The sequence below is a fragment of the Marmota marmota genome, unplaced genomic scaffold (assembly GCF_001458135.2).
Source record: "Marmota marmota marmota unplaced genomic scaffold, marMar, whole genome shotgun sequence".
NCBI lineage: Eukaryota > Metazoa > Chordata > Mammalia > Rodentia > Sciuridae > Marmota > Marmota marmota.
In genome coordinates this window covers 7,167,367-7,180,012 of record NW_026000229.1, presented here as the reverse complement: position 1 = coordinate 7,180,012, position 12,646 = coordinate 7,167,367, and the positions used below count along the sequence as shown (strand labels likewise).

Here is a 12,646-nt window from a genome sequence, read left to right as displayed (position 1 = left end):
AGTCCACTGAGGGAAGAGCCCAGATGGCTAGAAGGGGGACTCCAGGGCAAGGTTGTGCCTTCCTTCAGACCAGGTACCCCAGAATTGGGCTGGGGGCCCTGGGGGGACAAGGATTCTATCCCCCCATCACAAAGCCCCCAACCCAGCCTTCCTATAACTTCCCAGATCTCGGGGAGCTGTAATAGGAGCTGCTGACCAGTCCTGTAGCCCTCCTCGTGGGGCCTCTCCCTTCAGCCCCAACCTTGCCAGGGCATCAGCTTCTCACCTTTGTTTCTCCAGAGGCGGGTGAGACGCTGAGGACAGGTGGCCTCAAAAGAGATAGTCACAGCGAGGGTGGCAGCCATGTCAGGAGCAGGGGGCGAGGACAGCAGGAGCTCTATGGCATCATGGGCTTCCCAGAAGGGCTCAGGGGACATCTCGTGCTCATATAGGACATTCCCAGCATATACCTGAAGGAGACACCGTTGTTGGGGGTTACAGGCTGGCACCGGCACTGGGCACTCCTGTTTCCCCAATACTCCAGTGCCCAGCCTCACTCTGTGCTCTCCCAGCTGTGCCCAGGCCTGTGTGCGTGTATACTCTGCTCTCTGCCTCACCAGCCCAGGGGTCGCCATTAGGCAGTTGGGTGGCAGCAAAGGGCTGGGCTCAGCTGCCTGGGTTCCTATCCCAGTTCCACCAGCTGTGCCAATCCCCAGCTCTCAGTCCCTGGGGAATGCCATCATCTAACTGTGCTCCCATCGACTGCAAGTCCTTGGGATCCACCAGGTCCCTTCCTCTCTGACTTACTAAACACACCACTTCTATAATCTCCCTTCTTTCTCCAATTGGATCAGTGCCCCCCCCCCCCATGATCAGCCGCTCCACTCAGGCCTGTGATCCGAAACTTGTTTTTGCCAAGGGCACCAGGGGGTTCAGGGGTGTCAGACCCAGGGGCAGGGTCTCCGGCCTCACGGACCTGCTCGGCATCATTGACCAATGGAGCAGTCCTTCTCCAAGATAGCTGTTGATTTCTGGGACATTCTACCCTCTGGGTTCTCCTCCTAGCTCACAGACTCTTGATGGTTTCTTTACTTCTCTCCAGCGTCTTATGGAGAGGCCTTTGTCCTGCTAGACTCCCTGGTGCTTTCAAGCAGATGCAGGGCCTCAGACAGCAGCTCTGCTAAAGACCCCTGATCCATATCTCTAGTCCAGAATGCTCTTGCCTGAACCTGAGACCTGAGAAAGATTTCTTTCTTTCTTTCTTTTTTTGGTAGTGGGGAATGAACTCAGGAGTGCTTTAACCACTAAGCCACATCCCCAGCCCTTTTTGTTTTTTGAGACAGGGTCTCACTGAGTTGCTTAGGGCCTTGCTAAGTTGCTGAGGCTGGCTTTGAACTTGTGATCCTCCTGCTTCAGCCTCCCAAGCTGCTGGGATTACAGGTGTGACCCACCACACCTGGCTCCAGACTTAGATTTCTACCCAAGTCCTCAGCAGTACCATGTGGATGTCCAATGGATATCTCAAGCTTCACAGATCATTTGGACTCCTGCTCTGCCCTGCCTCCCAGTCTCCCACCACAGATGATGGCAGCTCAACTCATCAGTGTCTCAGTAAGAACCACAGAAGTCCTCTGTGGCTGTTCTTCACCACCACATCTCCTGCCTGGATTGTAGCAATAACTTCCAGGCTTGGTTGCTGGCCCGTGCCCTCTACAGTTTGTTCTTTATATGGAAACAAAGTGAGACTAAAAAAGTCAAGGTTAAGATCTTTTTTTTTTTTCTCTTCTGAGTCAAGTTCTTGCTATGTTGCCCAGGCTGGTCTCCAACTCTTGGGCTCAAGTGATTCTCCTGCCTCAGCCTCCTGAGCAGCTGGGACTACAGCATATACCATTGTCCCCAGCTTATTAGGTCACTCTTTTGCTCAAATTCTATAATGGCTCACCATTTGAACACAAAGGCCCCATAATAACCCTGTTGCTTCTGTGACTTCAACTCCCTCCAACAATCACTGCGATTACAGGCATGTGCCACGGCACCAGCTCTGAATAGAAACTTAGTGTGCAGAGACTCCAGGCACAGCGGGGACTGGGGTGGGCTGGGAACAAACTGGTCTAAATGGGGAGGAGATCTTGTGCTAAGGGAGGCGCTGATCCTCAGGAGTTTGCTACAAGAGAGAACACAGGCCTTTTAAGAAATGGATAATCAGGGTTTTGGGAACACCATGATTTATATGCTGATGGTTAACTTAAAAATATAAATTCAAAGTGTGCCCAAATAAAACACATCTGTGGCTCAGATGTAGATTGCAAAGAATGAAAGACTCCCAGGCTGATGAACAGGCTGCCAGGGAATGGAGACCCCCAAGCAGTGGGTGTAGGAGGCTGGATGCCTGTATTCCAGAACTCCTGTGAGTAGGAGGTGTCTGGAGGGGAGTCAGGTAAACCCAGGCCAGGGAGGAGGGATCCCTGGGTTGCGGGAAACAAGCACTGTCCTCTGGTGAAAGGAAGATCAGCAGTCAGAAGACAGTGCTGATTTTGTCTCTTACTAGCCACATGCTCTCACCTGACCTCCATGAGCCTCAGTTTCCTTATCTGCAAAGTGGGGACACCTGATCCCTGCCCTGCCTAGCTCAGAGCAATGTAGGACAGCGGTGCTATTAAAACACTGCCAGTCTGGTCCTGCCCTGCCCCCTACCCCTAGTGGAAGAGGGTGTCTCTGCCACATAGCCTCTTCCCAGCCTCCCTGGGTGACACTGCCAGCCTGGGCCCCTGGTGGCCATTCAGTCTAGCTCTTCACTTTTCTGGGGTATGAGGGAAGTTAATGTGGGGACTGTAGAGCTGGGGAGGGGTACATACAGCCTCATCCTGTGCCTTCTCCCTTCCTGAATATTCAATGTCACGGCTCCTAGAGAATTGGGGTACTCAGCTGCTGTAGCCACTGGCCTGCTGGGTATTTTGCTGTGGGAGGGGGCAGGCAAGGGGCCCTCGTAGGAGCTGGGGTTCCAGGAGAACAGGAAACCCAGCTTTACAGCATTGATGCGATAGACCTAAGAGCTCTCCCTCCACCTTGGTCAAAGCCATCCCCTTCCCTGTCTGCGCTACTTGCTGAGGCAGGGACTGGCTTGTCACGTGCTGAGTTCCACTTAATGTGGTGCTTCTCAGAAGAGACTGGGCACCCTGGTGGGGTGGGAAGGAATGATTAGGGCTTAGGAGGTCTCTGGGAGGAAAGGAGAGGGAGTTGGAAAGGGACCTAGAGGTGGGGGTCTACTGTTTTAGAGGGAAGGCAGGACCCCTGGGAGGTCCTTGAAGCAGTACCAGTCCTGAGCACCCCAAGACTGCCCCTACTCAGGACTAACTGGGATCCTGTGCTGGGCCTGGACACCAACACAGCCTCTGGGCAGGAGCATCAGGGGCACTGGCAGCTCAGCAGAGCCCGTGTTCTTCTCTGCCTTTGGGGAAAGACAAGGCTGTCAGGAAACTCACAGCACCTCTATCTACAGAGGCAGTGATGGCGGCTGGCCCCACAGATGCAGTTAGCAGAGAGCCCTGCAATCCCTGCAGCCTAACAGCCTGCCTTTACCTGTGACTGAGAGTTCTAATTCTGACTGGTGGCCCTGGTATGCCCAGGGACAGCTATACTCTGAAGCTGCTCTGATGGGTGGCAGTGACTTCACTCCCAGCCTGGCCTACTCAGCTGCCTGTCTACCGAGCTGTTCCCACAGCCCGCTCTGCTCCTTGGGGGCACCTGACTCAAGCCCCAGGCTCACTCCTCTGCCCTCAGCCTAACTTCATCTCAAGCTCTATCCCCTGAACCAAGCACCGCCCCCTCACCAGCTACTGGGCTGCCTCTGCTGCCTTCTCCCCTGCATCTTTCCAAGCCTCTAGGATCTAGTTGCAGCTTCCCCGGATACTGGGCCCCAGGACCTTATCCTTGCTTTGGGACCCTGCAGCCCTGACCTTCTGTATCCTTGTCCTGCTCCCTTGGACCACTAAACCCCACCTGCTCCACCTGCCTGGCAGTTCCTGGAGTGCAGGCCCTAGGGAGGGGGGTGGTCTGCTGCTAATGATGCTGGAGCTGGTACCTGTGTTCATGTGGAAGTCTTTTTTTTTTTTTAAATATTTTTTTAGTTGTTGTTGGACACATGCCTTTATTTATTTATTTTTATGTGGTGCTGATGATTGAACCTAGCGCCTTGCATGTGCTAAGTGAGTGCTCTACTGCTGAGCTACAACCTCAGCCCCATGTGGAAGTCTTTAGGCCCTGCAGGTCACCTGAGTTTGGATGGAGATCTGCAGTGGCTGCAGAGTTGGGCCCTTACCTCAGCCTGAGTGAAGTTCACCAGGGCCTCCCCAGCACTGCCCTGCTGGACGTGGAATAGCCGGCCAAGCTGGGGCCCCCGCAGCACTCGGTAGAACAGGTGGTGGGGGTCCGTGCCTGCGCTGGAGCTGGCTCTCAGGCTCTGGCTGCTGAGAGGCTGGACAGACTCTGTGAGAGGCAAAAAGGGCTGATCAGCCTTTGCCCAGGAGCCAAGACAAACCCTGCAGCCGCCAGAGGCCACATGGTCCTGGTGGCTGTCCTTAGCTTTGCCCCAGCTACTCAGCAGACCCACCTGGGCAGACAGTCAGTCTCCGGCTGCCCTCCAGCGACAGCAGCACTTGCTTCTGGGCTGCCACGCGGAAGAAGTGTCCGGAGGAAGTGTGCTCCCCATCAGAGAGGTCAAAGCGGAAGCCTCCATCCAGGGCTCCTGAGGACAGGGGTGGAGCTGAATCCCACTGGCCCAAGACGGGTCCCTACCCTCAGGACATCCCCACTGGCTGCAGAAACCCAAGCACTCACCTCTATGCGAGAACAGTACGAGCCCACTGTCCAGCTGGGCTTGTGTGAAGTGGTGGACCTCGGTGCCTGGCGCCATGCGCAGCACTACACGCCCGTTGCTGGGCTGCTCAATGGTGTAGACCAGGTCCTCGGGTCCCGAGTCGCCGTCTGTGCTCCGAAGGGCCTCAGTAGGTATGGGCACAGTGGCCCCCTCCCACATCTGGGGACACAGGCCTGTGAAGGTTCCATCCCTGCCAAGCTTACCCACCCCCGTTCTCCTGCCCTGGGGCCACCATCTGAGGGGTGGGGTCTTGCCCCTAGGTCGGGTTACATGTCCTTCTGGGTCAATCACTCATGGGCAGTGTTGAGAGGGACCCCCATTCCCAGAAACAACGGTCTTTTGGCATTCCTGGGCTCCTTCCTCCTACAGCCCTAGGAAGAGGAGGCTCCAGCCCTGGGCTGGGGACACAAACATGGGTGGATGGCACCACCTGGTGGCCAAACTGCCACACAGCATTCCTGGCCGGTGATTGCCCAGGCAGCCTTTAGTCTGAGTCATACTGGTTTCCCCGCCCCCCAGCTGCCCCCCAAGGTATATCCTGAACCACAAAGGACTCTGTGCCCTATGTCAGAGACAGCCCAGCTTAGCCCTTTTCTGGAAATTATTTAGTACTTGGAGTTGAACCGAGGGCCTTGCACATGTGAGGCAAGTGCGCTACCACTGAGCTACCTCCGTAACCCTTTTTTATTTTGAGCCAGGCATGGTGGCACATGCCTGTAATCCCAATGACTGGGGAGGCTGAGGCAGCAGGAGGATTGCAAGCTGGAGGCTAACCTCAACAACTTATCAAGACTCTCAAAATAAAGAATAAAAAGGGCTGGAGATGTGGCTCAGTGGTAAAGTACCCCTGGGTTCAATCCCTGGTACAAAGAAAAAAAAAAAAGGTGGGGACATGGTTTAAAATTTATTTTGAGATATGGCCTTGCTAAGGTGCCCGGCCTGGCCTTGAACTTTCTATCTTTGCACCTCAGTCTCCTGAGTCAACAGAATTACAGGCATGAGCCACTGCTCCTGCTTGGAACCTTATAGAGCTCCTACTGACGGGGGTTGTCTTCACCCCGGAAGCTGGCAATCAAAGCCCTGCCTATCCCGTGTTGTGCCATGTGGGCTGGGCCAAGCTGCAGCCTTTCTGTTCCACAAGTAACATCTATCCTGTCCGGGCCTCAATCTTCACCTCTGCAGAGTGGGGGTGCCACTGCTCTGCAGTGGCATAAGGGTCGGGAGAGCCCAGCTATGGCCTCTGCTTGTGGAGGATGGAGGTGGAGGCTTAACTTCTCCCCACCTCAGGACCACCCTTAAGGTCTTGTAAGAAATTCTGTCAGGTGTTTTGTTTTAGGAAAAGCCTTCTGCTACAAGTGAGTCCAGGAGCTAGCAGGGCCAGTGTAGCCATTCACGAGGCTACTGGCTGCACTTGAAAGCATTCAACAACGAAAGCTCACCCCTGTGTTCTATCCTCGGCACGGTATCCCATCTCGTCTTCCAACAACCTACTAAGGCATGTGCCACTTTGCAGAGGAGGAAACTGAGACTTGGAGGGGGTGTACTATATGCAGGGAAGTAGGGGACCCTGGCCTCTTCATAGGAGCAGAGATGGGGGTGGTCCCAGGGATGCTCCCACCTGCAGGCCTGTGTTTGTGATGAGGACAGGGGGCTGGTCATTAACTGGCAGGATGGTGATGGCGAAGGTCACGGGATGACTCTGGCGGTCCACCTCAGAAGCATTTGCCACCAGGACAAAGCTGTCTGTCAGCGTCTCACTCCCGTCGTGCACATAGCGGATCAGCTGCTCCTCCACCTACAGGCAGGCGCAGGGCTGGCGGTCAGGCCCCAGCAGGACTGGGACTTACAGGGGGTCTTAGGCCCAGCACCCTCGTGCCCTGCTTTTGGGTGTAGGAGGAGACCGCCTCTTCAGAGCTTTAGCTTCCATAGGGGGAAGGCAGGAAGAATAATTTCTACGTCCCAGAGGGATTGAGGGGAAAGTGAGATATAAAACAAGGTGGTCCCTAAAGTCTGTGGCTCCCCATCTCTTCTCGGTACCTACCCCTAGACTGGGAATTTCTGGGGCTCCTCACTCTGTGCCCAGGGGTGGGCAACCGCACAGCCCCTGGGTCTCCCGGATAGCTGTACCTCTTTCCAGGAGAAGGTGCTGAGGTTCCCATCTTGAGCTTGCTCCTCCCTCTGCAGGGCCCCGTGCTGGGGCCGCTCCAGCACCTGCAGGTTGAGGCTTGGCAGAGTGGGGAAGTAAGGCCCAGTGACACGGAGCAGCGGAGGGGCCAGGGTGCGGGTACCACCCTCGGGGACACTGAAGTTCTGCGCCTCCAGGGGGATGGCAGTGGGCAGCACCTCCAGCTCCATAAGGATGCCCTCGAGGGGAGCACCCAGGCCAGAGGTCACGTCCAGGGAGAAGGTATCACGCCAGGCCTCAGGGCGGGAGTGTAGGTACAGGACGCGGCCCGCATCCACGGCCTCCTGAGGGAAGCTGTGCACAGGGTCCAACCTGGGCGGCTCATCCACTGAGGCACCATGTGACACCATCACCAGGTAGCCGGCACTTGGGGGGCTCTTCACTGAGAACACGATGTCTGCTGGTGGTACTGCCTCCTGGGCTGCCTGGTCAACAGAAGGCAGTGGGGACTCACAGCAGGCCACAGAGGGGCCGTCTCTCTCTTTCACACACACACACATTCTCTTTCTCTCTCTCTCTCACACACACACACACGCAGGGTTGTACTCAGACTCTGCTAAGGTGATTCCTGGTTTGCCTGGAGCCTTCTGTCCCCCACCCTGCTGTTACAATCTCTGGCCACCAGAGGGCGCCCAGTCCTTCCTAGAGGCTCAGGCTCCCACACTCCAGATCCCAGAGAGTCTGGAGGGGGACCTGCCCAAAAGCTGTGGGGTGCTCCCTCATCTGAAGAAATGGAGCCACAAAAAACAAGGCTAAACACTACCACCAAATGCACATTTCTGATCCTGTGCCTCTGCTTAGAATATCATCCCTTTCCCCTGCTATTGACACCCTGTATTCTTCAAAGCCTGGTTCAAATGCAGCCTTCTCTAGTGGGGGGACATCCTGACGCCAGATGTGTTTAGTCAGTCTCTCCAAAACTCCAGACACTCAGAACCAGAAGGGCTTCAGAATCTGGCAGTGTAGGAGAATACAGCCAAGAGAGGGCAAGGGCCTGGCCCGAGAGATCACGCAGCAAGTCAATGAGCCTGCCAGACAGCCTGTGGTTGCGCTGCGAGGTTCCTGGGTGGTGAGAAGCCCTTCACCGATTGTCACAGTCCTGGAAAAGGAACTGAGAGTGCAGGAACTTGAGAGACACTGAAGCCTGTTTCCACGTCCAGCAACTCTCAAATCTCTGTGCCCATGATAACCTCCCTGGGAACTTACTAGAATGCAGACTCTTGGGCTCCACTTCAAAGATTCTGAGAGTCTATCTATAGCCCAGGAGTCTGCATGGCTAGCCACAGCAGGCGCACACGTGTGTATATCTGAAGGCACATACAACTCATGGGCAGATGTGTGTCCCACAAGTTCCCCAGAACCTGTGGGCCACAACACGTACACATCGAGGCAAGGGCACACTCACCCCAGAAGCCAGCACTCACATCCCCAGCACACAAGCATGCTCGGCAGGAGGCCGCAATGGAGGCCCCACCTGGCCCAGCCTGGTCCACCCAGCTCCTTACCTCCAGTTGGTCCCTTCTGATCTCAGCTGCTTCCCCCTGGAAGACGTAGATCTTTTTGTGCTGAACCAGTTGCAGTGGGGCCACTGGGCCCTCCAGAGCAATGGTCACCTGTAGGGTGGCATCTGTGTGCACTGGCCCTGCTTCCACAGAGAGGGATAGGGTGTCACGGGGGCTGAGGCTGCCATTGTGGCTGTAGAGAATGGCCCCATCCAGCAAATCCTGATGGGAGAAGCTGGTGGTTGGCTGGCCAGCCCGGAGCAGCTGCCCCCAGCGAGGGCCAGCTGTGACGTGATAATGGACCTCATCCCCACTGCGGATGTCCAGGTTGGTGTCCAGATGGAGCACTGCGGTATCGATGGTGCCCTGGCCTCCTTGAGGGACCACGAGGCTGGAGCCATTGGCCACACGGAGGTAGGGTGCGGAGGCCTGCACCTCAAGCATTGCGGTGGCCTGGTGCTGCCCATCGGACACCTGCAGCTGCAGCCAGCCGTGGTCAGCCCCTGAGTGCACAAACAGGACCTGCCTCTTCCTGAGGTCCTCCTGTGTGAAGCGGTAAATGGGCCGGCTTGGCTCATCCACAGCCACGATGCTGCCAAAGAGGAGGTCCTTGCGGGTCAGCACCAGCTGAGCATCAGTGAAGCCCGAGTCGGCGTCGCTGAAGGCCACGTCGTCCGTCGTCAAAAGCCGCTGTCCACCTCGGGCCACGTGAAAGACACGGCTGATGGTTTGCACAGGGGCGTGGTCATTCACAGGCTGGATGGCCACTCGGAAGACACCCCGAACCTCCTCCCAGGCCATGTCACCGCTGCCCTCGCCCTGGCGGGTGGCCACAAATGGGATATCATCTTCTGTGGTCTCGGAGTCATCATGCTGGTAGACCAGCCGGCCACGCAGCAGGTCTTCGTTGGTGAAGGATGTTACCATGGTGGCCTGTTCCTGTGGCCCCCGCCAAGCCAACCTTCCATGGCGGGGTCGCTCCATGACCTCATAGAGGTAGCTGGCACTGTTGAGACTCTTGACAAAGAGGTGGTCAGCAGACAGGACACCCTCACCACCCTCGGGCACCGAGAGGAGGACGTTGGTGAGCACCGGAGCATCTGGGTCACCACCAATGTGGATAGGGAAAGTATAGAGCGGGGAGAAGTGTGGAGGGGTCGTGACCCGGAAGCGGAAGGAGTCCTCGACTGCCTCTGAGGCCCGTGCTGTGGCCCCATAGGTCACCCGCCCAGCCTGCAGGTCATCCTGGCTGAAACTCTCGCCATCTGCCAGCCTCCTGCCCTGTAGCTGAAGGTTGCCTTTCCTGGGGGCCTGAGTCACCTCGTAGTGGAAGGACCGGGGCCCCGGGCCTGCCTCCTCCACGGCAGCCTCCAGGTGGGCTGTGGTGAGGACCTCCTGCTGGGTGTTCTGGGTGTGCAGCGGCTCTAGCCGCACCATCCACACCGTGGCTCTCTGGATGCTCACTGGGAAGGTCAGATTGCTCAGAGTCTCCTGGCCCACCTGCACCTCCAGGGCCAGGTTCTCCACGGTGTCCTCAGAGTGGTGCTGGGGATCGGTGCTCAGGTACCTCACCCGGCCCTGCTCCACGTCGCGCTGGTGGAACGCCTGCGTGGCCCACCACTCTGCGCCCTCCGCCCCCCCTGCCCCCTGCTTCTGCAGCTCCCCGAATTGCAGGGTGCCCGTGACTCGGAACAGCACACTCACATCCTGCCCCACAGCGTTGGTCTCCACCGAGAGGTTGGTGGGCAAGATGGGGGTGGCAGAGCCCTGGGCCAGGCGCAGCCCCGTGCTGTGACGGATCCGGATGGCTGGCCGGACAGCCACTACCTTCAGTGTGGCTGGGGGGCTAGCCTGCAGCCCATCACTGACACGGAACGTCAGGTCCTGTGCAGGGCCATCGCGGTGGACGTACACGATGCTACCGGCCTCTAGCTCCGGGCAGGAGAACTCCGTGGCCGGCTCCCCAGGCTGGTCTCGGTGCTCCACAGGGAGGCGGGTGGAAGCACCTAGGAGCTGGAAGGTGAGGCCCTCGCAGGCAGAGTCGGGGTCATAAGCCTGGAAAATCTCGGGCCCCAGAGGCTTCTGTGTGTGTTCCAGGATCACCATGAGATTCCCGTGCGGGAAGATGATTCGGGGTGGGTCATTGACAGGGTTGATCTGGATGGGCAGGAGGTAAGTTTGACCCCTCCGTAAGCAAGAGGGCACAGGTGCCCGAGCTGTCACTGACACCTCCAGCACCAGCTGGTCGGAGGTGTCCTCAGAGCCGTCGTGGACGAAGCGGGCCTTGCGGTTCACCACGTCCAGCAGAGTGAACATCTTCCGGGCCTGGGCACCAGGGATGTCCAGCTCCAGCTCGCCATGGCGTGCCCCCCGGCTCACACTGAACAGCACCTGGGATTTACGGAGCTCAGCTTCAGTCAGGTCCAGTGTGGGCTGCACGTGCCGCCACTCAAGCCAGGCCGTGCCACCCTCGGCCACCACAAGTGGGCTGATGGTCAGCAGTTGGGTAAAGTTGGCAAAGACAGGAGGCAGTCCGGGTTCGGGGGTGCATGGCTCAGGCAGCTCCATGGCTGGCCAAGCCTCAGGTGCCACGGTGGAGAAAGCCTCGTAGGGGCCGTAGCCGTCCTCCTCGTACTCGTCTCCCTCCAGCCTGCAGCCGGCCGTCATGCCGCGAGTGAGCAGGGCTTCCCGCAGCCCCTGCCTCTGGCCATTGACGCTGAGGTCCTCCATGCAGCCCAGCAGGGAGGCGTTGGCAGCCCCTGGGGCCAGGCTCAGGCGGTGTTCCTGGAGGTGACGGGAGGCCTCTGTGTCCAGTCCCCCCAGGAGGAGACTGCCACGTGGCTCCAGGTAGCTGAGAACCCCACGGTTGGACGTACGTGTGGGGTACTGGTCCACAGAGATTTCCAGCCGGTGAGCATCCATGTGGATGCTGACCTCATGGGGCTGTCCGTCGGCCACAGGCACGCTGTTGTGAAGCAGCACGGTGCCCTGGCCCTTCTCAACCACAGCCCGCAGGTGGCCCTCGAATATGTCTACATAGATGAAGTCCCCCTGCCGGCCCCCTGCCTGGAAGGCCAAGGGTGCCTGCTGGCTCTGGGTGGTGAGCGTAAACTCCAGCGTGCCTTCGTCCTGAGTGCTCCAGGCAGGGAAGGCAGCCAGTGAGTGGGGCCCAGAGAAGCCCAGGGCCACATCATTGCCAGCAGAGAACTCCTCAGCACAGCCGTCAGGAACATCAGGGGTCAGTGGCCTGAGGAGGCTACGGCCATTGAGGGTGGCTGCATGGAGGCAGCCCCTCAGGGGTCGGCTGGTTCCTCTCAGGTAAGGCAGGCTGAGGCTCCCACAGCCCCCCACAAAGAGCCCATAGGGGACCTCCAGGGGGGCTCCCTGGACTGGGGCGGAGGTGTTCAGAAGCCCATCGACAGAGAGCAGGGCCCAGCTGTCTGAAATGGTGAGCACCACAGTGTGGGGGGCTGAGTCGCTGAGCAGCATCTCCCCTGGTGTCTGCAGCCTCAGCTCCTCGTGGCCCAGGACGAGTCTGACCTGAAGGGAGACAGGGAGATCAGGGCACCCTGAATCCACCCTTCCCCTACAAAAGCATAGTGTGTCCCTCACACTTGGGGTTCCCTGAAAAAGGGGTCCTAGGACAAGGGCCCTTGTTGCCTTCTTGCCATTTCTTTACTCATCTCCAGAAAACTCAGCAAAAGGAACTCAGCCAGGTCTGGAGAGACTCAGGGACCCTGATGTGAATCTGATCCTGCTCACAGGGGACTGCTGCAGAGCAAGATGTTCTCCCAAAGATTCGATTCATATCTTTATTCTTCTTCCTCTTTCCTTGGGTGAGAGGTGCCAGAAGAATCACCATGGGTTCTAGAAAATTCTACCTCCAAAAAAATGAGCACTTGGAAATTGTCTGAAAGACCCCATAAGGAAGGCAAAGTCATTGAAGGCCATTGGGGTGACTAAAGGCGGCTGGGCTCACTGTTCAGGGATGGGGACTCAATCAGTGTTTTGATAGTTTAGTAAAGAAAATCTCCCTGACTTGGGGGGACGGGGACTCCGTGTATGTGGGGGTCTTCCATAACATCAACACCAGAACTGGCTGTA

General features: G+C 57.6%; 1 protein-coding gene across 3 annotated transcripts in view; it reads right to left on the bottom strand.

Annotated features, from left to right (window-relative positions):
* The window catches only part of Cspg4 (chondroitin sulfate proteoglycan 4), a 57,240-nt gene that overhangs the window by 23,391 nt on the left and 21,203 nt on the right, over nt 1-12,646 (bottom strand). For 2 of the 3 annotated variants that reach the window (XR_007343910.1, XM_048793488.1), the window contains exons 3-9: nt 8,546-12,082; nt 6,983-7,465; nt 6,474-6,650; nt 4,816-5,014; nt 4,589-4,723; nt 4,298-4,464; nt 266-449 (exon numbers count right to left, since the gene is read on the bottom strand). Coding sequence is in view for 1 of the 3 variants with exons in the window: in XM_048793488.1 (XP_048649445.1) it covers nt 266-449; nt 4,298-4,464; nt 4,589-4,723; nt 4,816-5,014; nt 6,474-6,650; nt 6,983-7,465; nt 8,546-12,082 (4,882 nt within the window). In the remaining 2 variants the exon portion in view is untranslated. The remainder of the gene's footprint in view (nt 1-265; nt 450-4,297; nt 4,465-4,588; nt 4,724-4,815; nt 5,015-6,473; nt 6,651-6,982; nt 7,466-8,545; nt 12,083-12,646) is intronic. The other variant, XR_007343911.1, reaches the window with a different exon arrangement.